Below are 27,716 nucleotides of genomic sequence, written 5' to 3' on the forward strand. Positions count from 1 at the left end.
CCACCGAAGGCCAGTATTCTCCCATGAGCCTAGCTAGTCCTTTGGATTGACCTTGAACTTAATGATTGCTGATGTCTGCTGTAGTTGTTTACCCTGATTCTAAAATATGTACCTTTAAAGTAATACAAAAAGATCGGTTTAATTTTATTTTGCCCTTTAATCAGTTCAGTGTTAGAATTTTTAATCCATTTCAAATATGGTCTGGGTTTAACCACACCAATATCCAAGCTAAATCAGTTCAGCAGGACAAATTATTTTTGTAGACTTGAAGGCTAATTTTACCTCTTCTTGACATTCTTTTCTTACATCAAGCAACTGTTTTCCCTAAAGGTTTAGTGACTTGCGTGTCTGAATGTTGATTATGGCTCAGAGGAAACATTCTACAAACATATTGTTGTAATCTACTTTTATTCATCATGTTCATGAATGTTCTGTTAATCAGATTGAAAATGTAGATAACTAGTATTCGGTGAATTAGAATTAAACAAAGTAAAGCAAAATAAAATTTTCACTCAAAAGCTGTGATGGCCATATTTTTTACTGATAACAGTTGAAGACAAATCAAGACTTTCGTAGTCCTTCATTTTCAATTTAATTAATAGAGCTGCTGCTGTGTGCAAAGACCTAGTGACATGGTACTGTAGCTAGTAGAATGCTGGTATGACCATGCTTACTAAATGCTTGCAAAAACACTTATTAAAATGTACTAAACATTTACCATAATGTACCAACTGCCTACCAAGTGTACTAAAACATTTAAAAGTAAATTGCTTTGCCTTTTGAAATATTGTACATGTCAATTTTTTCAATATTTATGTTACTCCCTACTAACACATTTATCAGTTGTAAAAATTAATTTATTGTTTAACAAAAAGAATGGATTTTCAATTATTAACAGAATCTGAAGACATTATTTTTTAGGCTTCAAATAAATTGCAGAAAATATGTTTCTTTTAAGTTTAGTTAAATAAATTACTTGAAAATGAAAACTTTAAAACCAGGTCCAGGACTCCTCCCATAAACAAACCCTGTCCCACCCAAGAAAGCACATATTATTTATTGTACAAAAGATTAGTTTTTCTAGTTGGAATCTGACTTCTTACTTTCAAATTAACCTAAATTTTATTTTTATTAGAAAAGAGCTGTAAATTTTCAAATAAAAATTTTATTTTCTATAAGATAGATAGAGATAAAATAAATTATTGGAAGAAAACAACCATCTCTTTAAAATGCCATCAGGCATTTTCGTAGAGAATTGGCCAACCTAACTTAAATGACTTATATGGTTTCACTTTCTTATTCTCTGTAACTCTCATTGGTTTCTCTTATTTAATATTTTGTACTGTCTTCCTCAGTAGAGAATATGCAAAGAATACATTATCATGGTTTTCATTCCAATAATATGGAAATTGAATTCAATTAATTGAATTTAGAGTAATTTGAATTCAGATTATAATATCAAAATTAGAATCTAGGGCTTCCCTGGTGGCGCAGTGGTTGAGAGTCCGCCTGCCGATGCAGGGGACACGGGTTCGTGCCCCGGTTCGGGAAGATCCCACATATCACAGAGCGGGTGGGCCCGTGAGCCATGGCCGCTGAGCCTGCGTGTCCGGAGCCTGTGCTCTGCAACGGGAGAGGCCACAACAGTGAGAGGCCCACGTACCGCAAAAAAAAAATTAGAATCTAGTTAAAATTTTTAATTTTATTTTTCAATATAAGGTTTGGCCGAGTATCAGTATAAATGTTTAGGGTTCGCTTTCTTTGCAAACTTGATGATGCTCTACAACTTTGATTTATGTAAAAGGCAGAAAATCTAGTACAACTTTGGCTGATTTTGACATCTGCTTTTAAACTTAGATCTATACTCATGTTAGGGACAAATTTTTATCCCCTCTGTTACAGAGAGTTTTTCTATTACCAGTTTGGAACAAATATGATACTTTTTGTTTGTTTTTAAAGAAAACCAACTAGGTCCAAATTAATTGACCAGGCTACTATCGATATTCATTAATCGCTATTTTCTGTGGTCGAGATGAAAGGCAGATTCATGAGAATCTGCTCAAAGAAATAGGTTTATTGTTTAATGCACTCAAATTATCATTAAAAAAAAACCAAGAAAGCAATTAAAATGAGGATAGCAATATTTTTTTCTAAAGTGTCTTCCTCTTGACTAAAGTTAAGCCTCAACAGTCTACAGATCAAGGCACAATGATAAAATCATAATCAATCTGGAGCTCATTCAGTGAAATCTGTTATAGCATAGCACCAATGGCAGCTCCTGTGGCCGGGCCAAACAGTATCATGGATCCCCTCAGGGAGAAGTAAAGACATGCACAAGCCAGCATATCTATCCCTGTGACCCAGCCAGTGAAAGGATAAGGAAATGTGCCCTTGCCAACCTGCTGCAAGATGTGCAGACTAATGAGATAGATGGGGTAAATTACAGAAATGTAACCATGGCTTTCTCTCAGCTCAGGCTCCTTTTATTACTTACAATATAAATAGTATACTATGTGGTGCAGAAGTGGAAACATAAACTACAATAAAATGCATGCTCCTTGCTGGTTTGCAAATTTTTGAGAACAGAAGTTAAGTCTGCCTTCTCCACAGGAGAGAATTAATAGGCTTGATTAAACCTACTAACAAAACCATATTCATTATTGAGATAAACATATTTCCCAAGATAAGGATTATTTTTCTTCTGTATCTTTACAAACCTATTTTTTTTAAAAAAAAGCAGAACCGGGCTTCCCTGGTGGCGCAGTGGTTGAGAGTCCGCCTGCCGATGCAGGGGACACGGGTTTGTGCCCCGGTCCGGGAAGATCCCACATGCCACGGAGCGGCTGGGCCGGTGAGCCATGGCCGCTGAGCCTGCGCGTCTGGAGCCTGTGCTCCGCAACAGGAGAGGCCACAACAGTGAGAGGCCCACGTACGGAAAAAAAAAAAAAAGCAGAACCATAGGCAATAATGATGATGATGAGACCACTTATAAAAATGGTAATTTCACAGTAAAGGAGACAGATTGTCTCAGCTGAGTGACTAGGAAAGGCTATAGATAAATGTTGAACCCATATAGATTTAAGCAGCAGTGTGATTTAGGGGAATGAGTCCTTATCTGAACCCATCAGTACCACTAACCTCAGGCAAGTTCTTAACCTCTCTAAGCCTCCAGGTTTCTAAGATGCTGAATTGCAAACCTTGAGGATTGTTGGCAGTAACATAGACCTGAAGAAAATATCCATTATTTTCAAATTCCTGTCTTAATCTTCACTATAGAACTCATGAAGTAACATACTTTCATTGCTCCTCTAATTCATTAACTGAAGAAGCAGTAGGGTTGAGTAAGTATATCAGAGGTGTTCATATGCTTTCTTAAAATAAGTTATAAACCCCCCATCTTCTCTGTCCTAAACTATTAATGATTTTACTTATGAGCCAAGCTCTGTGAATGGATAGGAATATGCAATCATGAGCAAAATAGGGTGCCTTCCTTAAGGTTATTGAGAGTTCAATTGCAGAGTCACAAAAATAAAGAAGCAGTTATCCTACAATGAGAAGATGCCATGTTAATGGTAATCACAGTGCATGGATGGGAGCTTAGTGCTTAATGGAAAGGGTGAAGGGGATTGGGGAATGGTTGGTAAAGTTTTCCAAGAGAAGAAGCTTCTTATATGCATCTTCAAATTAGATCTGAAAAAGTACTTTTGAAACTTTGAGGGCCTTAGTAATTTAGGTGCCCAACATTTTTCTGCCACCATTTGTTTTTTAAGAATATGTATGTAATAAAATTCATCATTAACATGAAAAAGTAAGAAGAAATATATTTAAATTATTCATAATCCCATCTCTCAGAGATGACATTTCCCTTTTTATGTTATATGTATATACTTTGACTTACAGAATTAAAATCATGTCATATATACCCATTTATTAGTTTTTTTACTTAATAGTAGGATGTTACTATTTTCCATGTTATTACTTATCATTTTTAAATGTTTTTAATAGTTTTATAGAATTATTTTGTATAGCTAGGCCATAGTTTGTTTAACCAATCTCATAATGGTAGGGTATCAATGTATTAGTTTTCTGTTGCTGCTGCAAAACCCCACAAATTTAGTGACTTCAAAAATCCTACAAATTTATTGTCTTAAATCCTCTATGTCAGAAATGTGACAGGGGTCTCAATGGGCTGAGATCAAGATGTCAGCAAGACTGCATTCCATTCTGGAATGTGTAGGGAAGAATCCATTTCCTTGCCTGTCCAACTTCTAAAGGCAACCCTCAGTTCATGCCCCCTCCCATCCTCCACCCAAAAATCCATCTTCAAAGCCAGCAATGGTGAGTTGAATCCTCACATCACATCACTTTGACCTCCTTCTTAGTCACATGCCTCTCTGACTCTTCTCTGCCTCCATCTTTGACTTTTAAGTCTCTTGTGATTATGTTGGACCCACCTGAATAATCCACTGTCATTTCCCTATCTCAAGGTCAACCTTAATTCCATCTGCAACCTTAAGTTTCCTTTACTGTGTAAAGTAAATAACATTTTCACAGATTTGGGGCATTAGGACATGGACACCTTTGGCAGGCCATTACTCTGCCAGGCACAATGTGGTTTTAATTTTTTTCAGTTTTATAAACGATGTTGTATAATAATAATGATGCTCTAATGAACTACATGAGTTTTCAATTACATCTCTTTTTTTAAGGTAAACACATGGCCAACGTTTTCCTGTAAATTGAATAATGTTCTCCTTATTTATTCATTACATATGACTCAAGATTTTATATACTAATAATTCATGATTTCTTACTAAAAAAGTGATACAGACATATATTACTTAATACTGGTGACTGGGATTATTTTACAGATTGTAGAGTTTCTGCTCACATGTAGCAATTTTAACTTATTATAGAAATAAAAAATATTATTAGCCAGATACAAGTTGGAAGCGGAAGCAGATAAAAATATGAATAATTATATTTATTTCTTAGTTGAAATAATCATATGGGATAATAAGAACAAATGAGGGTTTAGAACTTAAAGTAAAATATTTTTCACCACTAAAGCATAAACTCTGCCTGTACTCACTTGAAGTGTATAATAGTGTGTGAGGGTGTAGAGTACATTCACAATCTAATAATTATAAAATATAGAATAACTTGTTTGAGAGGAAGCATATACTTGTATTAATGTATGTTAAAATTTCTCATTTAATATAAAAAAGCACAAGAATCTGCCAGTACTTTAAATTTTAAGAGAAATATATAGCATCCTGAGAAAATAAGGTAATAATTTAGAAATACATAATGAAAAATTTAGCAACAAATATGAGATTGATAACAAATTTTGAGATTTGAATTGGAATTATAAATGATAAATAAGTAAGAAGTCAGATATGTATGATCTGCAAAAAGATAGGCCTAATAAACTTTAAAATGAATAGTGTGACATGATAACGTAAGCCAACATCTGGTTTGCTTTTAGTAAAAATAAGAGCAATCCCTTCATCTAGTTTGTAAATATTTCTAAAACCACAGTATCACAGCTAACATTTTAAGTTATATTGTTCAATATAGGGAGAGTTTTCATTTGTATTTTTGAAAAGTAAACACTTTGAACTGTTCAGAATAAAAATAGTTCAGTGTTTATGGTTATTTGAAGCCCTGGAATAATTTTAGTTGTTTTTATTCAGATATAAGCAAATCATAACTGTATGAGATTATAGCTATATGAGTCAGGATATAAAGCTAAGTCTCATCAAGTAGTATTATAAAATTTTGATTATAAGAATTCCATATGGAAGAAAATACTGTCTATATTCAAAGGGATCTCTATGTTGAACTTCTTTGCCTGTTATGCCACTGTTAACATCATATTTAAAAAGTGATCATGAAAAGTTAGTCAGTGCCCTCTTGCAATTCTGTCCTGTCTGATAAAGGGTAAATATTCAAAAACAGGATAAGTTTTGCATACTGTCACTAATTGTAAGTATGTCGCTAAATTGTATGTTTTAAGTAAAGAACCTAGAACGGTTAAGTACATAAGCATTTTCTCCCATGAACTAGACAAGCAGCAGAACTTGGGCATTTGAGGCAGCCTACTTACATGGCTCTGCTACTTCTCCAGAGGAACATGGATTCTCCAGGGGTTTTTACTAAGTCAGCCCAATCGATTCATTAGTTGATATCTGCCAGATCAGTTCCATAGAGTTTCCAAGTTTCACAAGGCTGCGAGTGGGTCTGGGATGTAGGGTACAGAGCAGGGGCAAACTCATTTTTTGAAGCTTCCTGAAATTAGAAGGAAAAGAGTTGTTGATCATTGGTCTGTTCACACCATACCCCTCTGGCTTCTGCCTTATTTAATCCATAAGGGGAAGGCAAAACAGAAGAGGGGCCTCATACGGTGACAAGAATAAGCACATACTTCTTGGCTCCAGGTCCATGCTCTTTCCTCTCTGTAGTAATACCGTCACTTCTGTGCCTTCCTTGCCAAGAAGAAAGAACTTCTAGAAATCGAAACACACACACACACACACACACACACACACACACACAGATTTAGTTAAAATGTAACAGTAGTCTTCACAACAGAATAACAGGTTGCTTTCTCATAGAACTGGAATAAGTAAGTAATCCTCAGCCACAGTCAGGTCATTAAAATAGAAGCAGCTGGAAGGAGAAGGAAGTCTACTCTCCGGTGTTTAAAACAAACAAACAAACAAAAACTCCTGTTCAGTATCCCATAGTTCCTTGCCCCACCATCACCATAATAGACAGAATGTGTGAGTAACTCTACTTCTTTATCTCCTACGTTTGTAAAGATGCTCTTTTTGTTATTTATATTCCTCTTTAAGTCCGTTCTTTAAGTTTATTTTAATTGATTCTAGAGTTCCCAGTGGAGAGGAGAGTTTAGTTGACTTTGGGCTTCTGGGACAAGCTAGTGCTCTCTATCCCCCTTAAGGGGCAGCATGCTCTGGCATATCTCTTGTAACAGGCTGGCTGCCCATCCATTGGCCCATCTCTGAAGGTCTCTTTCTAACTAAGTGTAATTTTATGATTTTTATATTTTATGAATTTCACAATTAATGACAACTTATTTGGCAGCAAAAGTGCTAAACAATACAAAAGACTCTAGCTGCAGAAAATGAAAATAGTTTTCATGCAGAAAAAAAATTGTAAATTTGTAAATGTGCGCATAAGGGTTTATGTTTTGCGTTGTGCATAGAGTGAATAAACTGAGTAAGAATTTCCATAACAGTCTCTTTGGGATCCTGAGTATGTATGAGAACGGAGAGCTTTATGTTGAGTTAATTATACCCTAAAAATGCTTATTATTGACTCTTATTGAGTTTGCATTTTCATAAAGTGTGATGATTGAATGACATAATATGGGTAAATCACATCTGGCTACTACTTGGCATATGGTAAGTGCTCAATAGATGTTATTTCTCCTTTTCCACTTTTATCAGGAGAGAAGTTCTGCCATCAGCTCCAACTCTAAAATTGAGTTTTGTAGACTCAGAAAATGCTAATAAATGTTAGCCATTATTCTTGTTGTTTTTCTCTGTGTTTCTTATGAAGCAGCTTTAGGTTTTCATCATAAAAAACAAAAAATGAAAAGGGCATTTATAGAACCAATTCTACATGTTTAAAGCAAAGTGGAGAATTAAGGGAATCCAGTCAATTCAGACACACAGAAATAGTTAACTCAAAAGTATTTTCCTAATTCTGGCTTTTCAGAATTAACAAGATGATTCAATGCTTTTCTATAGTATTTAAAAATTAAAATGAATGTCTTTCATGATGTATCACCTCAATAAATGTATGCTGACTCACTGATAATTGCTTTTTCTTCTTTAGGTCAAACTTCATGTGTACACATAGGCAGAATTTTTTCTGTCATTGGTGAAAGGTCCTGCACTTCCACTAGTAATTGAACAAGCATGTCCTGGTGCTGCCTGCATGCACTTGAAATGAACCAAGTGCAGTTTTAGGTCTTTCTTTGAACATCAAAGGGCACAGTGCTGTCAACGTGCCTGGATCAAGTCAGCCTAATTTACTGTTTAATAATACATTGGTGTGGGAGCCCTCTCTTTGCAGTGTTTTTTGCCCAGGGCTGTTACAGCTCAACTTGTTCCTCTGGTGTTAAAAAATTGATCAGCTTTCTTTCCCCAATATTTGGAAAGGGAAAAATAAGATTTATTCATACTAATTCAAAAGTCTTTATTCACTTCAACCCTTCCTTATTCCAGAAAAAGTTTAAGAGGACTTAATTAAACATATAGAGAGGCAGTAGATACAATCTTTAAAGGTAGTGATTTAGGAAAGAGGACAAAGTAGGACAAGATAAGATGATTTCTGTAAAAGAAACTTGCTGTAGAGTAGTGTCTGTACGAACTAGGTCACAAAGTCTATCATTTTCAAAGTGTTTTTGGAACCCCCTAAGTTAGAATCTCTTAAAATGAATCAATTCTGGGCAGTGGTGAGTGGGTGGGGATGAGCAAAGAGGATGGACAGCTTGGAATCTTGTGTTTGTTACAATCTCCAGATTGATTTTTATTCACACTACAGTTTGAGAATCGTGTTACTCTAAATGTTTTAGCAGCCAATACAATATAGACAATACATGTTTCACAGTGTCCCTAAGATAGAAATAAATCAATTATCCCGGAGAAGCACAAGAACTCCTTACTAAGGTCAGAGAGAAGTTCTCTCTGAGTCCTCGTGGTGACTATAATATCCATTAATATTTATCTTTTCATAGAAAGTTTATTGTAATCATCTAAACTTATAGGCATTGGTTTTCATATCTAGAGTGGTTAAGTCACACCATGCAATTCCTTTATCCACAGTATAGCAGGAAATAGGGAAACAAAGAAAATTATCTGTATACATTTTACATGTTAGGTGACAGAATTCTCTGGTACCTTGTTCACAGAATTGCATTCTACTTCTGCTGCCTTCTCTTCTTCCACAAGCCCACTCTTCCTCAGGAGATGGACTCATCATTTTGGAGAGTTGAAGAGTGAGCATATTAGGGAATTTCAAGTACAGCCAGTCAGTGTGTTGTTCTCACTCTTTGAGAAGTGAGCAATCCTGTTGACCTTTATAGCATCCTTTCCTTCCAGTATGCCTTCTTCCTCTCTCAACTCTTTGGCTTCATGAGCACCAGTGGATGGAGCTCCTTTTCCATTTATCATGGATCCCCTGCATCAAAGGCTCACCTTAAATGTAGTCATATTCAGATCATTGCCATCTCCTATGAAATCAAAGCCAAGAATTTCCTTCCTGGCTATAACATCCATCTCTGCCACTACAGTTTTTCTACTCAGTGAACCAAATAGGTATTTGTCATTCTGATTATGATTTATAGTCTCATAAGTCCTTTCTACTTCTCTCTGTGCATGATCCTTGAGCTGGTTTCAAAGGCTGTCCCAGACTAAGTCTTGTGGTAACTAGCATCCTAAATTCCTTGACCTTTTGTATTTTTTTCAATGTTGGAATATGAGATGTGGTAATATGGCTAATTGGAATCACTGATTAACAATTTGGACTGTTGGGTGGAGTTGATCACCGCCTATGTTCGAATAGCACTTTAATCTTACAGCTCCGGTAAAACTTGGCCCATTGGGATGTAATTTTTATGTGTATGGCAGTTTCCCTCAGTGGAATGAGAGACCCTGCCCTCCCCAGACAGTCCCAGATTTTACTTGTCTTTTTATTTCCCACTGTCTCTAGCACATAGTACGCCTCAAATAAATATATTTTAATTGCATATAATTGAGACATTCAGCCATTATATACTTATTTTCCACTAAAACATCTATTACTATTATCATGTAAATATTTGTTGAATTAAATAGATAAGTTACAAATTTATTACAGTGTCTTATTTGTGGTGTTTTGGGCACTAAGACATAAAAAGTGTATCATTTCATCTAAGAAAATACTAAATTTGGCAAAGAAAAAATAAGTTGTAAGTGACTTTATCTGAAGACAAACAGACATATATTAGTTCCTCACAATTATTATTTCATGTTTGTTTTACTTAAAATAATATTGGATTTAGTTCACAGAGTTGGAGGTTTATGGTGCCTGAATACAATGTATGACATATTCTAATCTACAAAATTTTAATACTTTTAAATAACATATGTTTATTATGGAAAATTGGAAACCTATAAAGAAGAAAAGGCACCTAAAATCTTTGATTTGGTGTATCTTAACATTTCGGTGTATTTATTTGTCTTATTTTTCTGTGATTAATTTTAATAGTTGAGATTCTGCTCTCTAAATAATTTTGCATTCTTTTTTCTTTTTTTTTACTTCATCCTCCATACTCTTGGTCTGTTTTCCCAATCTGTGATTCTGCAGAGATTTATAATTATAAATAATGTGCATAAAACTACATATCTTTGCATAATCACAGTTTTGTTGACCATGCTGTAAAATGTTGCTTTTATATAGAAAGTTCTTGCAAACTTTTGCTTACAAACAAACCTTTGAGTGCCTTGTAGCTTAAAATAAAATACCATTTTATACCCTTTTGATAGTGCCAAAAGCAGTTTTTTCATAGAGTAAATGACATGACCTGCCCTTTTTTCTCACTCAGGCTCTTAGACCCCCTGAGAAAAATTTTAAATAGACCATCACCTTTTTCCCTCTTGTTTGCTTTAATGAGGTGTTATATTTGTACCACTTGGAGCTAAAACGAAAATTTGTCATTGTTTGAGTAAAAAGGCTCACAAGTCTGACAGTCACTTTTAAGGTTCTCTTCCCTAGCTTTGAGGGTACCTGGGTACCAGGCTGGCCAGTGGAGTGGAAAGGAGTGCAGCTGAATCAGGAATGCATGCTGGTGAGGAGTGTGTTCCCTGTCACCCTACTCCAGAAACATTTTTATTTCTTTAAACCCTCTGGGTTGTTTTAATACTTTATTGTGAACATTATTTTAATTAAGGGATTTAAATTTAGTCATAGGTATACTAAAAACCACTGAATTATACACTTTAAAAAGGTAAGTAACTCCAATACCAGAAGGAAAGTGGTATGTATTGTAACAGAGGTACACATAAATTGCTGAGGAATAGCAGATGAAAAGATTAATAATTAAAGCAGCAAATATTGAAGAAGGAATCTAGAAGAGAAATATTTGAGTGCTAGTTGATTTTCCATGAATTAATGTAGAATTGATCAGGTAGGTTGATAGATTTGGTGGTGGTGAGATGAGGGTGTACCTCTCTGATAGTTCACACTTTCTCAGTGAATATTAGGCGAGATTTCACCTGAGGCTATTTAGACTGGAACAGTGGAGAGAAGGGAGATACTATGAAATCATCCTTTTGAGAGCTGTAGAGTTTGCATCTTAGGGAATTTCATGTGAGGTCAATTTGTGTGTTTCTCTCTAGAACCTTTCAGCTGCTAGGTGTAATTGCAGAGTAGAAGAATAATTGAATGTAAGTAGACAGAGTCAGATTTTATGGCATGAATATTACAAAGGGGGAATAGACCAGGGAATTTGAGAATGGTAAAAAGAAAATGATTATAATAATGGTCTGGGGAGTAAGTTTTCAAAGCAGTGTCAGCATCACCTGGAAACTTATTGGAAGAGCAAATTCTTGGTCTTAGACCTACTGAATCAAAAATTCAGAGTGGGGCATAGCAATTTGTGTTTTAACAGGTCCTCCAGGTCATTCTGTAGCACACCAATACCTGAGAACCACCGGTTTGGGAAATCTAAACTACTTAACACTCTAAGTACAGTTATAGGAAAGAAGCAGAAATGGGTGATGATGGGTAACTGAAAAGAGGTAGAGTGTATGGTGTAAAAGTCTCCACAAGAGTAAAGAATTGTGTGGGTGGAGGAATTCAAGTAAGCGAGCTGTGACCGGGTGGTGCTGGTCAGAGACTAGGATAATTGAAGGATTTTAGAAGTGAAGCAGTTAAGAGACTAGGTGTTTTATGGGTGGACCATGTTGACGCTACTCTTACAAAGAATCATGACACAGAGGTAGAAGTGGTGAAGAAATTGTGAGGCAGGTACTGAAATTGCCACTGAATGAGGAGTGACCAGAAGTAGGCCAACAACTGAAAAGGGAGGATAAGAGGATGCTGTAGTTCATTTATTCCCCTTGCCACCCTCTCCTCTTCTTCAGGTCTCCTTGAGTTTATAGGATGTGAGAGAAAAACAGCCTGGACTCTAGATCTAAGCTGTAAGAAGGTGGTACCCTCACATCCAAACTTAGTTAACAGGGCCCAGGGAAAGAGTGTGGGAGGACTGGGACAAGAGGAAGATTGAGGCAAATTACTGCATCCACAGGTTAACATGGAAGTAAGTGACCAGCTGGAAATAGGTGACCTGAAAGCCTTGGATTGCTGCTTGTTGCTGAAATAAGTAGAGTTGTGAGATATGGTGAGGAAAGGTGGAAACCCTCTTAACTGACATGATGAAGATCGGCTCTTGTTCAGTTAACTGAAAAAGACAGTTATGAGGAAATGATACATATATACCTTCAACATTTTATTTTTAGTTGTACAATAATTCATCACATCCACTGCTTGAACTTCCAAATTGTTTTTCTTTCATAAACCACACTCAATATTGCCATCTATGAATTCCAGGTTTAGTTTCTTTCAAATAGAACAAGAACTGAAAGACATATGAGAAGAATCCGAAGGGCAGAATCTTCTTATAGACTTTTACATCTTATCCCCAATTTTTTTGTGGTTGTGTTGCCCACAAATTTTTTTGAAATAATTTTACCTTTATTGACTTTTTAAAAGCATACAGTTTTGTTTTTGATGTAACTCTCTTTTAGCATCTTTTATTGATTTAGGTATTATTTGATTAAATTACATAATGACAGGCATAAACAGGTTTGGAAACAAACACACCTGATTTGATACACATACATTCAACAAATGGGGAATGTGAGCCTGCATGAAGTCCCAAATGTTCAATGTCCTGTGACCATATATTTTATAGAAAGAATAGGTTAATCTGGCATATTGATTAATTGGAGGTCAGATTAGAGAGCTTCTATCATTGTTCTTAATGATGCACAGGGGAAGGTTAATGATGTGGTTAAGCTGGGTGAGATCAGTTATTTCTCCTGAGGTTTCCAGTCCTGTGAAGCCAGGGTGAGGGACTGGTCTCTGAGATGGAGTACCAGTCACACTGGCTACGCTGAGGGTCTGTAGAAATCCCTAATTTCCTTTGGCACATTTTTACTTTGTTCTTCCCAAAAGATTAATAAAATCATTTAAATTATGAAAACTGTCTTGTAATATATTAAATGTGATAAGTAATTATGCTTTCTGAGGATTACTATAATTTTTGGATCATTGCCTGATTTAAGAATAGTATGACACAATAAAATAGTATATTAGCTTAAACACATGTATGATATAAATGAAATCCTAATTTCTACTTTTCTAAGTTTTATTTTTGGCTTTATGGTTTGCATCTAATAATACACAAAGAAGATTTCCCAATATACAAAATACATAAAATAGATTCAAAAAGTTTAATTATTTTGTAAACTGTTTTTAAGATTTTTTATTTGGGTGAAATATTCTTCTCTTAAAGCTATTGATGTAGTTACCATGGTTACCCATGTTTTTGACTGTATAAATACCATCCCAGTAGGAAAATATAATATTTTCCATTAAAAGAACGTCTTCTATTAGAATAGCATCTTAAATCTGTTGTCAGTGTATTCTGGCATATGATACAAATAGGGGCCAAAAGAATCAAACAACATAACTTAGATAATAGGAATCTTTCAGGGTTTATAGTCCTTCAGCTATGCTCCATAAGTTCCAATCTTCTCATTTAACTTGGTCGTTCTCCCAAGTGTGAACATGACCTTTAAGGCTATTGAGTAAGACAAGGTTTGTATTTGGAAACTATCCGCAACACTGCTAGTACATATCACCTTTGTGCCACATGAATTAAAATAATTATGACTAAATTTCATCTGTTAATTTGTTGTATTTAGACTGGCTGACAGTGTCAGGAAGAGTATATTCCATATCTCTTTTACTCATGAAATTAAATTCTTTATAATTTCATGCCCAAAAAAGTTTATCTTCATCATGAATTGTTGTGTTTTTTTTTGTTAGACAGTTAAAACAATCATTTACTATTTTGCCTTGGCTGCCAGAAATTTTAGAGATAGCTTATAGTGATTATGCATCCAAAGTTTTCATACAGTTATCTTTATCTTTTATCCCTCCTACTCTCTCTTCTCAGTCTTTTATTTTTATTTTAGCAATTCTGTCATGTTTTTCATTATAAATATTCTTAATTCCTTTTTAAAAGTTGGTGGTAGATAAGTTCAATAAATTTAACAAGCAATTATTGGGTACCTACTTCTTGCTGTTAAATTAACTCTGTTATATTAGCAATAGTGAAAAAGACAGGCTGTAGCTTCAAGAAGCTGAAAAAATAACTTTTTCAGAATTCCTATGAAATGCTTTATTCAAATAGGAACATAATATATGTATTTTGCTCAGCATATAAAGTGCTCATGTTTATGCTTTTATTGCTAGTTAAAAGTCATCATTAGGATAGATTGCTATTAGCAAAGCCTACATGTTTTCCAGAGCTATTTTGTTTTATTCAACTTTAAAATTCAGGACTGGAAGCTGCCTCTCACATAATCTCTAAGATAGCGATATACATACAGTCTGGCTGTTTCTGTTCTTAGACATCTATAGAGATTTGTGAAGCTGGTCTTCTGTGAGAACACACTGCCTTCAGGCCTTTCATATTCACTCTGGGGAACAGATAGTATGTGTGAGATAACTAAAGGTTACCCAGGGAATCTTTGAAGATGATGATAGTTTGTCAGATAGATAGTATAAAATGATTTTGAAAAGAGAAGGCATCCCTCCTTTGAGTCTAAAAAGGAAAGAAAGCCTTCTTTTTTTTGCGGTACGCGGGCCTCTCACTGCTGTGGCCTCTCCCGTTGCGGAGCACAGGCTCCGGACGCGCAGGCTCTGCGGCCATGGCTCACGGGCCCAGCCGCTCCGCGGCATGTGGAATCTTCCCGGACCGGGGCACGAACCTGCGTCCCCTGCATCGGCAGGCGGACTCTCAACCACTGCGCCACCAGGGAAGCCCAGAAAGCCTTTTTTAGTTGTTCATATTGTTCTCTTATGACGAAAACTCTGTTTGCTTTGTGCAAATTTAAACTACTACGTAAAGGCTCAGACTAAGTACAGTAGTAGGTAGCCTATTACATAAATGGTTGGCTGGTAGCATCATTTACAAAAACATTGGAATTCACACATTTTAAAATGTAAATTAAATGTGTCTTTTTACCACTCCATGATGTGACTTTTAAAAACTAGGTTCATGAATTATTCTGACCTAGATATGTCATCCCCTGCCCTTGAAAGAGTCCTATGAAGGGGAATATAGTTATTGTCTAAATTCTTCTGGAACTGATTACCCTTTAGGTGAATATCCTTATCTTCATTCCTCCCCTTCTTGTTCTAACTGTTGGCCTTTTGCTTATTTTACTGTTTATTAGCACCTTTATGTACTAGAACAATCCCCTCCAAAGATGTGCATGTTATAAACAACCTGTGAATATTTTACATTACATGGCAAAGGGAAATTAAGGTTGCAGATCGAATTAAATCTGCTAATCAATTTACCTTAAAATAAGGAGATTATTCTGGTTATCTGGGGTAGTGTAATCACAAAGGTCTTTAAATGTAGAGGAAGCAGAAGGGAATATCAGAGTGAAAGGACCTGAGAGGGACTAGACCTACCTTTGTTGGCTTTGAATATTGAGGAAGGGGGGCCCTCAAGCCAGCGCATGTGGGAGACTTGTAAAAGCCAAAAAAAGCAAGAAATCTATTTCCCCTGGAGCCTCTCCAGCTGACATCTTTGATTTTTGACACCCAGTGAAACCTGTGTCAGATTTCTGACTTATAGACCTGTTAGAAAATAGATTTATGTTGATTTAAGCCATTAAGTTTGTGGTAATTTGTTATGGCAGCAGTAAAACCTAAAACATTTACCAATGTTTTAGAAAGAAAAATGAGGATGAAAACTCAAGACACTCCATCCAGAAAAAGATTTAGTGTGGGTTGAAGTTGCAACTCTTGATGACAGGAGGATATAAGGCCATCATTGAATTCCAGCCTTTGCTCTCACTGTTTCACATTAATACAGAAAATCTACAGGGTCCTATTTCCAGTATAATGACCTGAAAAATGCTTTAAAGAAATATACCCTTGTTTCCATCTGCATCCTGTCTGCCCAGTTTGCTGTAGTTAGAGTGATCTTTTCACAGAACAGACTTAATTGTGTTACTTCTCTTTAAAGTCCATTTCATGGTTCTCCATTGCCTGCAGAATAAAAACGAAACATGTAGCGTGGCAATCAAGACCCCTCTATAACAAAACTTTCTGCTACAGCCTTATGTCATACTTCTCTTTCCTGTGGACCTTCTTATGTTCAGCCACAGGAAAATACTTTTGGTCTATGAGCCCAGCATAGTATTTTGTACTTTTTCGTTCATACGTGTCATTTCCTTTACGACCAATGTCCTCCCAGATCATCAGACCTGCTGGCAAACCCCGATGAATTCTTCAAAACTCAAACATTAAATTTACTGGAAAATCAAGGAACTTTATACATCAAAGAAAATTATTTCCTCTGTCCTTTATGCCACATTGTGATTTGTATACCTTGCGATATTAAAATTCTTTCTTTCCGTTTCATTGTCTTATACTAAACTGTGAGTTTCTTTAGGGCAACAACTGGATCTAATAACATATCTGTGGGCTCTCAGTAACTCACATAGCTTAATAGTATGTCCTCAATACATAAATATTAAGTGAACAAATGTTTATGTTACCTGATCTGGCCAGCACACCACAGAGATGCCTTTAGAATGACAGTTTCTGATTCCCAGGCCACTCTTTACTTATAGTCTGCCTCTATAAATTAAGTACCATAAAAGAAATTATTTTACATACCTAGGACACATTTTTCATTTTAAATAAAATTCTGGGGATTTCCCTGGTGGTCTAGTGGGTAAGACTCTGCGCTCCCAATGCAGGGGGCCCAGGTTCTATCCCTGGTGGGAAAACTAGATCCCGTATGCATGCTGCAACTAAGACCTGGCACAGCCTAAATAAATAAATATTTTATTAAAAATCACTAAATAAATAAATAAAATAAACTGACCAACTTATTTTGTTTGTTACCACTCCCATTTCTAGCCATTAATTTAACACCTGTAATTTTATGATTTTATTGTGTCAAAAATGAAAACATCAAAATACAGTTGTCCCTCGGTACCCACGGGAGATTGGTTCAAGGACCTCCATGGATACTCAAATCAGTGGATGCTGAAGTCCCTCATATAAAATGACAAAGTACAGTCAGCCCTCAGTGTCTGTAGGTTCTGCATCCCCAAATAGAGGGGGAGGGCCTTTTGTAATATCTCTGTTTTGTTTAGTTTATTCTCGCTCTATTTGTAAGGATTACTTTGTGCAGTGTATCTGTTGTTATTCTTAAAACATTGAGAAGATTCTAAAATGCAATAGAATAGCATGACAAGTATCAAATTCTTTTGGCTTTAAGTATTTAAATTTTCTCTCAGCATTTCTGTTTTCTGCCTTTCTAGATTTATGTCAGTTTCTCAGTGGTTACATACAGGTATGACCTTGCTGCCCAGGTCTTTATGAAAATGAGATAATGTATGGAGTAGCACTTGGAAACTGTATAGTACCATTCATATGGACTGAATTGTTTTCATAATTATTTATTATCACTTTACAGTCTGACTGCAAAATGTTCACAATTGTCACAATGACGGGAGAGGTTTCACTGGGAGTTTCCCTTTTATAACAGCTGTCAGAATTCAAAATCTTAAAATGGTTAGCATAACTTTTAGTGTGATCAGTAAAATACATCCTTCACGCTGCATAGTAAGTTATTAGTTTACCACTTTAAAAAAGGAAAACGCTTTTTATTAAGATGAATGAGTCCATGTTGGTGTTAATATTTTACATAAGAAGATCATCATTAATTTAAAAAACAGACTTTTTTGGGGCTTGCCTGGTGGCGCAGTGGTTGAGAGTCCATCTACCGATGCAAGGGACACGGGTTCGTGTCCCGGTCCGGGAAGATCCCACATGCCGCGGAGCGACTAGGCCCGTGAGCCATGGCTGCTGAGCCTGCGCGTCCGGAGCCTGTGCTCCGCAACGGAAGAGGCCACAACAGTGAGAGGCTCGCGTACAGCAAAAAAAAAAAAAAAAACCAGACTTTTTAAAAATCACTACTGAAGGTGGCGGAATAGGAGGACGTGGAGTTCACCTCTCCGCACAAGTACATCAAGAATCCATCTACAAATGGAACAGCTCTCACAGACCACCTGCTGAACACTAGCAGAGGACCTTGGACACCTAAAAGGACCAGTAAAATCTCCGTGCAACCGGGTAGGATGAAAAGAAATTTAAAAAGAAAAGAAGAAACGGGACAGAACCTGCACCCCTGGTGGGGAGCTGAAGAGAAGTTGCCGCACCGAGGAAGCCCCCTCACCAGCGGGGAGATCAGCTGGGACAGAAGGGGAGCTTCAGGGGCTCAGAGGAGAGCGCAGCAACTGGTCTGTGGCAGGTAGGACAGAGTGAGAGGTACACAGATGGTCCCTGCCACAGCCCTAAGTGCCTCAGCCTGACAGGTGTCTGCCGTGGTGCACGGGGCTTGGGTGCTGGAACGTGGGGTTTGGAGAGTAGACCCTGGGAGTGAACAGCTGTTAGCTGAGAAGAGACAGCCTGAGGGGACGGGAGTGAGGAGCTCCACAACTGGGAATGTTCACGGAAGGAGCCTGGGCTGCCATAGAGGCAGGGCGCCGTTGTTGAGTGGCACGCAAGGGGCGGGGCCGCCATTGCAGCCGCCTTCCCTACGTGCAGGCCCCAGCCTCCGCAGGCGCTAGGAGGGGCTCCCACCTGAACAGGCTGCCAGGACCCGCCTGTCTCCGCCTCCGCCCCCGCCTGCCTGGGTGGGCGCCAGTTCTCCTGGGTAGCCTTGGGAGCAGACTCTGGTGAGAGGCCCACACACAGGGGTGGGGCTGAAACCACAGCTAAGCCCCAGGGGCCATGCATCTAATGAAGAGCTGAAATCTCTTCTTGTGGCTACGGGAACCACGGATTTACAGCCCCGCTGCCGGCTTTGTAAACTCAGCACCTGTAGAACATCCGAATGGAAGAGCGCTACTGCAGCTGAGACAGGTCTAGCTGTGGCAGCTGTGGGCTTTGTGGGCACGTACAGGTGGGGATTGGGCCAGGCCAGAGTCCGAGGTGCCTCCATAGCTCCTATAGCGGGTCCAGGTACACGATTACTGGAGTCCTGGGACCTGACTTCGGTGGATCTGCGCTGGAGGCCTAGTGAAAACAATGCCTTAGAGACACCAGGGCCAATTGCCAGCATAAAGATGGGGCTGAGACCATTTCCAACAACAGTGTAATTTGTGAGCCCGCACAACGGGTGAAAAGTGACACAGCAGAGTACACTTACAGGTGAACAGCTCCAGAAGAGGAAAACTCAGAGGCTTCTCTCCCAGTGGAAGTGCTCCAGTCCTGCCTACCTCATACCACAGCTCAGAAACAGATCTGGGGCCCTCTACTGCAACATCTAGGGAGCAGGCCCTGCCCCTGACAGGACAGTGACAACCACAGAGCAAAGGGGAGGCCCCGCTCAATATCCAGTGCAAGCTCTGGTCACCACAACAACAGTCACACCTCCTATCAAGGGGATAACAGCCAGCATGCACTGAGGCGAGAGGTAGCAGACATCCATACTAAAAACAGCACTCGCACCAAAAAATATTAAACCCACAGCCTACACAGGGATGTTCCCACATAAAAATAGCCCTCCAAGACAGTCTGAGGGTCAGGCATCAGGAGGAAGAACCCACAGAGCATTTGGCTTTAAAGGCCAGCAGGGCCTGAGTGCAGGAGCTCCACACTCAGGGAGAAACAGAGACTCCACTCTCAGAGGGTGCACAAAGGTCTCAGGTGCACTGGGACCCAGCACAAAGCAATACCTCCATAGGAACCGGGGCTACACCTAACTAGGGGTCTTGAAGGGTATCCCGAGGAGGCAGGGGTCAGCTGTAGCTCACTGTGGGGGCAAGGACACTGGTGGCAGAGGCCGCAGGAAACACTGATCTGCACGAGCTCTCCTGGAGGTCCCCATTTCAGCACCAAGATGCAGCCCCATCCAACAGCCTACAGGCTCCAGAGCTGGAACGCCTCAGGCCAGACAAATCAGCAAGACAGGAACATAGCTCCACCCATTAGCAGACAGGCTGCCTAAAGTCATACTGAGCTCATAGCTACCTCAAAATGCACCCCTTGACACAGCCCTGCCTAGCATTATCCAGCAATCCCATTCTTGAGCATATATCCAGAAGAAATTATAATTCAAAAAGATACATGCAGCCCTATATTCAGTGCAGCACTATTTACAATAGCCAAGATATGGAAACAACCTAAATGTCTGTCAAGAGAGGAATGGATAAAGAAGATGTGGTACGTATATACAATGTAATATTACTCAGCCATAAAAAAAGAACGAAGTAATGCCATTTGCAGCAACATGGATGGACCTAGAATTGTTATACTGAGTCAGACAAACACAAATATCATATGATATCGCTTATATGTAGAATCTTAAAAAAATGGTACAAATGAACTTATTTACAAAACAGAAATAGAGTCACAAATGTAGAAAACAAACTATGGTTACCAGTGGAGAAAGAGGGGGAAGGGATAAATTGGGAGATTGGGATTGACATATACACACTACTGTATGTAAAATAGATAACTAATAAGGACCTACTGTATAGCACAGGGAACTCTACTCAATACTCTGTAATGACCTATATGGGAAAAGAATCTAAAAAAGAATGGATATATTTATATGTATAACTGATTCATCTTGTTAAACTAACACAACATTGTAAATCAACTACACTCCAGTAAAAATTTTAAAAAATAAAATAAGAATTTAAAAAATAGTAGACAGTAGCCATTGATGAATCAATGAGACTTAAATGTATTCAAACAAATTTTATTTTTGAAATATTATGAAAAAGTTGACTAATATCCAGAAACTGTAGATTGTAACTATGGAAATATCCAGCTTGATTGAATACATTGCTCAGATGCCAACTGTTGGATTTGGGTAAAGCTAACTTGTTTTGGAATGGCTTAAAAGCTAGGCAAAGCCATGGTTCAGAATGTATCTTCAGGATTTTAATTTTGTCACATTTCATAGATGATTTGCCAGGAGTATTTTGCTTCCTTTGTTTTAAGGGCCGCTTTAAAGTAATCTTCTGATACAGCTACTGATGTTTCCCCCGGAAAAGAAATGTCCTATGAGAAACCTGTCACTTTAAACGTACCAGACATATCTCCCATTGTGTGTCAACAAGTTGGCATTATGATTTTTTAGAGCCAGTTTCCAGTGTATTCATTTGGAACAAAATGAGTCTATAGAACCTAACTAGGCACATTGTGCTGGAGGCTTACCAAAGAGTATATCTTTCTAGGAACCACAAAGGCATTCTTTGTGTACATCATGTAAGTTTCTTATCTCCTTACCAAATGCCAGATAAACTGATGTATTCTTACTCCTTGTGTCTTTGAAGTTCTTGTACCAGATTTTTGCCATTATATCACATTTTCTTTAGTATATGTAGCAGTTCTCTTTATTCTTTTAAGTACATAAATTTACAGCGTTTGGTAACTTCTGATTCATTCCATGGATTTGGAGCTTTATCCTTGGTAGTTTTAGTGAAACTACCAGCTGTCAGCTGTCCCTAGGTGTGCGGTACATTCAACTTTTAAAGGCTTCAGCCCTCTATTCACTTGCTTGAGTATTTCTTCTTACTGATACAAAGTTAAAAATGGATTCATCTGACCCCAGTCTGTATATTGTGATCCTTTAAATAGTTTGCATTGATTCCCATCTTAACTTGGTGTTATTAATAGTTATTCCTGGTCTGTTTTAGTCGGGTAGATATTTTTCTATATGAATAACTGTGTTTCTTTGAATAACTAACAACAATTGTTTTATTCTTGCCTCCCAGGTACTACAGTGCAACCATTCTGCAGATGTCTGGTGTTGAAGATGACAGACTTGCAATATGGCTGGCTTCAGTTACAGCCTTCACAAATTTCATTTTCACACTTGTGGGTGTCTGGCTTGTTGAGAAAGTGGGTCGCAGAAAGCTTACGTTTGGTAGTTTAGCAGGTAGGTGCCGAAGAATTCAGTTATAAACTTTTCTCTAATGATGACAAGTTAACCTTTTAAAATACAGTACCACTTCTGATATAGTTTTCATAACTAAATAATAGAGTTCCTCTGAAAATTTTTTTAATAAGAACTTATTATGATATATAACTAGAAATTAGAATTGTAATAACAATTTGAACCTACTGAGGGTAGCATTTTGCTGTTATTATTTTGAGTTTTGCTCAAAGGTACAAAATGGAAAAGAAAACTTGGTATTCATAAACTCAGTTTTTAACATAGTTTTTTTAAATTTGGGATAATGTGGAAGTAAATTTGGAGCATTTTTTTTCAAAGTTCTTTCAACAGTGGAACATTAGAACCATATAATTTCTTCACAAAGCAGGGACAGACACTTTTTGTGTTTGAACAAGGCCTAAATCCTCGTGTAAATTCTGGTTGGTTAAGTATGTTTCCTATGATAACTAAATAAGAAAAACCCTTCTCACATTCAAGTATCGTTTGTCTTTAAGTCCCACCCATTCCATTTATTATTTCTCTGTAATGCAAAGGCTGTTTCACTTGCCAAAATGAGACCCATCTCTGTCATTGTCTTCACATGTTTGCATCATATAATTTTCTAATCTTTTTCAAATATACAAGCAGATTCCTACTTATTAATTAGCTGTCCTCTAATAGCTCCTTTATAAGTTTATTTAGAGTAAGAATATATTTTTCTATTAAAATGTAAAGGGTCCAGGCCTGCATTAACTAAATTCTATTTTAACAAAATTATACCTAAAACACTGATCTAGGGCTTCCCTGGTGGCGCAGTGGTTGAGAGTACGCCTGCCGATGCAGGGGACGTGGGTTCGTGCCCCGGTCCGGGAAGATCCCACATGCCGCGGAGCGGCTAGGCCCGTGAGCCATGGCCGCTGAGCCTGCGCGTCCGGAGCCTGTGCTCCGCAACGGTAGAGCCCACGGCAGTGAGAGGCCCGCGTACCGCAAAAAAACAAACAAACAAAAAAAAAACCACTGATCTAATAGAACTGCTGAAGGCAGTTGTCCCAGATTTTGATGAGAAAATACATTTGGAGTTTCATACTGTTATTAAGAGCACATACTCCCTCTGACCCTTAACTCCAGAAGGAAGAGTGGAATGCTTCCTCCCTCTGTTCTTTCCTTGAGTGGAAGCCTTGAGTTCAATAATGTAAGTTGAACTGCAGTATCAGCACTGAGGAGAAGGCAGGGGGAAGACTGTCTGATTAAAAGGCAAAGGTAATCGCAACAGCCAATGTATATAGGGAAGCGGGAGGGTAAGTGAGGAAAGGTGAGGGACAAGTGAGGGTTAAAAACCACATATTTCTAAACTTGTTCAAGGAACCAGAAGTGTTTAGGCCCAGAAAAAAGACTAAACAGATACCTAATAGATATTCTCACAGATGGTAGCTGTTATGAGGACAGATTTTTTACTTAATATAAGAAAAATATTCCTAATAATCAGAGCTATCCAACAATGAATTGGGCTGCCTCATTAAGATGGTAAACTCTCAACAAAAGGGTAGATGGCCATCCGGCAGTGATGTGCTAGAAACAAATTCCTACAGTGGGTTGAAAGTTGGATTTGCTGATGCCTGAGGTTCAGGTCAACTCTAAGAAGAGGTAATAGTTGCTTTAAAGTTTTTTAAATGGACACACTTTCTTTGACAGGGCATTAGTATACTGCTACCTCAAGAGGCCTATTTTTTAAATAGAATTTCAGGTCTTGAATTTGGGATTTGGGTTTTGAGATTTGGAGAAAAATGCTGATTTTTGAGATGGGGGAAAATGCTTTTTACTAGCAGCCTCTGTCCCTTCATTTGTTGTATTCCAGGATTTTGAGGCATTATAGATATAAAGCCAGACTGTTTGGGTTTGAATTGTGTGATATTGAGCAAGGTTCTATTTTCTCATTTTTAAATCGGGGTTAATTATAGTCCCCACTTCATAGGGTTGTAATGAAGACTAAACACACTTATACATGTATAACATTTCAAGCAGTGCCTGACACAGACAGTAAAATGCCCAAAGCATTTTGCTATCATAGTAGTGTTACTGCCAAAGAGTGATTCTTTGTTGTTTTAACCATAATGTAAAATCAACTTGCGTCAGAATCCAGGAACTTTCCTGAACTTCTCTTGCTGATGTCATGTTTCACCCTTCCACGTAGGTCCTCTGCCCCAAGGATTTCCAGAGCCCATCCCTGACTATTAAAAGAAAGTATTAAGACTTGGGGGAAAGACCAAGAGATTCCAGGGACTGCCTTTATGAGCAACCTGGAGGCACTTTTCTTTCCTGCAGAATTAAGAGGTTGTCATTAAATTTGTAATATTTACAAGAAAGACCAGTTCTGTTAGCAAGCTTTGAAAATATTAAAAGCCACAAAATGTCCTACCTTTAAATTATTCATGGACTATATATTTTGTATTTCTTTGTATAAAGAATTTCTTTGTCTGGGTCTAGCTAAATACAGTTTATTTGTAGTACTTTTTAAAGAATTAGCACCAAAAAAAATTTTTTTAAGAATTTATTTTTTAAATTTTAAAGAAATTAACTTGATATGTTTTTCACTATTTTTCACCTAATAAAATAAATCATAATATATTTGATATTCTACCATTGCTAAGTATTAGAATACTGTTCTATTTAAAATTTCTTAGATTAGCCTAGAATTTTTTAACTTCAAAAGTTTTATTCCCTATTTTGTGTTTTTGTTATGGTTTATTTTATTATATTGGGTGAAAAATAGTAAAAAAAACATCAAAATAACTTTTTCAATAGGAACTTTTTCTTTAAAAATTACTAAAAATAAACTGTATTTAGTTAAACGGGGACAAAGAAACTCTTTATACAAAGAAATGTAAAATATATAGTCCATGAATAGTTTTAAATGTAGGACATTTTGTGGTGTTCTGACTTTTAATATTTTCAAAGCTCCCTAAGAGAACTGGTCTTTCTGGTAAATATTGCGAATTTAATGACAACCTCTTGATCCTTTTAATAGAGGAAGGCTTATATCTATTTAGCTTTATTGCTTATAAATCAGAAGGCCAGAAACACTGTGTTATTTTCTGCCAGATATTTTGGTAGTGGAATATTTCCTAAAACATTACTCACAGGCTGTCTTCATCAGAGTTGCCAGGGATACTTATTTTAAATTGTGAATTCTTGGGACCCAACCCCAGATCAACTAAATTAGAATCTCTGAAGATGAGGTCTGGAATACGTGCACGTGATACTTACGCACAAAAAGTGTGCTCTGTTAGAGTCTTAGGGAGGGAAATTATTTTTTTCTGAGTATTTACTAATAATCCAAACCCTGTACCAGGTAATTAAGGTAACTTATTTCATCAGATGTTTTTGAGAATGCTATTTATCCAACACACTTCACCTCCTATGGAGAACTTTTTTTTTTTTTAATTTAATTTTTTTTTTTTTTGCGGTACGCGGGCCTCTCACTGTTCTGGCCTCTCCCGTTGCAGAGCACAGGCTCCGGACGCGCAGGCTCAGCGGCCATGGCTCACGGGCCCAGCCGCTCCGCGGCATGTGGGATCGTCCTGGACCGGGGCACAAACCCGCGTCCCCTGCATCAGCAGGCGGACTCTCAACCACTGCGCCACCAGGGAAGCCCTGGAGAACATTTTTATTAGGAAAATGATATCAGAATTCCAAAATATGACAGTATACTTGGTTAAGAGGGACTCTTCTCTTAAAATATAAAGAATGTCCCCAACCTACCCAGTACAGTGGAGAAGATCCTTTCATACAATGCCTTCCTGTATTGGACTCAAATCTAGGTTGCAATAATGGATCATTGGCAACAACTATAACAACTTTAAATACTAACAAGTGACTGATAAAACATCTGTAATTTTGTTAAATTAAAGGAAATAGATAATTTAAGTAGTCTTAAGCCTTAAAGATATATGAGTATATGAAGGGCGAGGTGATCGTTTTAAAAATTTATTCCATAAATAAAGTCATATAAGACACCATTCCCTTCCCTTAAGGAGTTTATCATCTCATAAGGATTTTTACCCTGTCTGGGTATCACAATCACCTGTGGAGTCATGTTATCGGATCCCCATTTTCTGGAGACTCTGATTCAGAGGTTGAGGTACATTCTAAAGATTTGCTTTCCGATAGGAAGCCAGGATTGAGAAACACTACTATATGTAATAAAGTAAAGGAATGATACTGACTTTTAAAAGATTTTCATCCCCAAGGGTCAAAATAAAAATAAATTTGTGTTTAAGAAGGATAAACCTTCAACTATTTAGGGATTTTTTATATCTAAAATGGTTTTTTTCCCCAAATTTTGCAAGTTGGTTGGACTTTTTAGAGATGGATCCAAGAGATATAATATCCATACTGCAGAACTCTCATCTAGTATATTTGTCCCATACTAACCCCATGACCTCAACTGAATAGTCTTAACATGTTTTGTTGTTTTCTTCAAAAATAGCCAGTATTGCAAAAATCTGTGGTACTATGGGATCTGCTCTATGCCAGGCACTAGAATTGAACATATATTAGTATGTGTTAGGTACACCATCTAAGAGTTTACAGCTTATCACAGACAAGTTATTTAAGTAGTGTTATGAAAGAAGAGTATCATCTTTCCTTCACATCCAAAAGTATCAACTTTTCCAGGTTGAAACAAATCTTACCTGTCCCATGACAATATTCTGTGGAGGTAATTTGGGAAAATACTTAGGGACCCAGCTTCTTTCATAGACAAAGTAACAGTAAAACTCATGGTTTATTTTGCTTTGTTTGAGGAGAGAGGGATAATTTTTATTTACAGACCTAATATATCTTTTCTCTTTCTAAGAGACAGACTTCTGTTTTGTTTCCCAATTCAGGGCTTGGTAGTTTTTTGAGAAAGTAATACCTCAAACTATTCCTACTTCTGGTTTGAATTTTAAGCCAACCGGGGGAAAATGAACTGTGATTTTAGATTCATGCCTCTTCAAGCCTGGTGTGGTAAAATGGCTTCTGATCTTTTCTTCAAGCCTCCTCCCCCTTTTTCAACTTTTTTCTAGAGTTTTAATAATATGCTGCTGCTGCTGTTTCTAATGATAATTATAGTACAATAATTAACATTTTTTAGCATTATAAAAATCTTTCAAATGTATTGTGATATTTAAAATTCACTGCAATTCTGCAAGGTGAGTATTCTCACTAAGCCCCAGTTTCAGCAGACAGAATTGAATTTTGGAAAGGTCGTGTGTTTTGTCCAAGATCACTGAGTCAAGAAACAGCAGAGCTAGGACTTAACCACAGTGCTTAACTTGACACACACCCTCTACCTTAAACACAAACCTATTATGTAATCCAATTGCACTTTCACAGTGCATCCCAAAGTTGTTCTTTTGTCCATTTAAAAAATATTTTTGGTCATTCTTAAATT

At 37.3% G+C, this 27,716-nt stretch overlaps 1 protein-coding gene across 1 annotated transcript in view; it reads left to right on the forward strand.

The window, feature by feature from the left end:
* The window catches only part of SLC2A13 (solute carrier family 2 member 13), a 437,595-nt gene that overhangs the window by 290,297 nt on the left and 119,582 nt on the right, over positions 1 to 27,716 (forward strand). The window contains exon 5 of the mRNA XM_027093554.1: positions 22,122 to 22,285. Within this exon, the coding sequence (XP_026949355.1) occupies positions 22,122 to 22,285 (164 nt within the window). The remainder of the gene's footprint in view (positions 1 to 22,121; positions 22,286 to 27,716) is intronic.

Source organism: Aethalodelphis obliquidens, unplaced genomic scaffold, assembly GCF_003676395.1.
Source record: "Aethalodelphis obliquidens isolate GAN/ISIS:26980383/991018 unplaced genomic scaffold, ASM367639v1 scaffold84, whole genome shotgun sequence".
Lineage (NCBI taxonomy): Eukaryota > Metazoa > Chordata > Mammalia > Artiodactyla > Delphinidae > Aethalodelphis > Aethalodelphis obliquidens.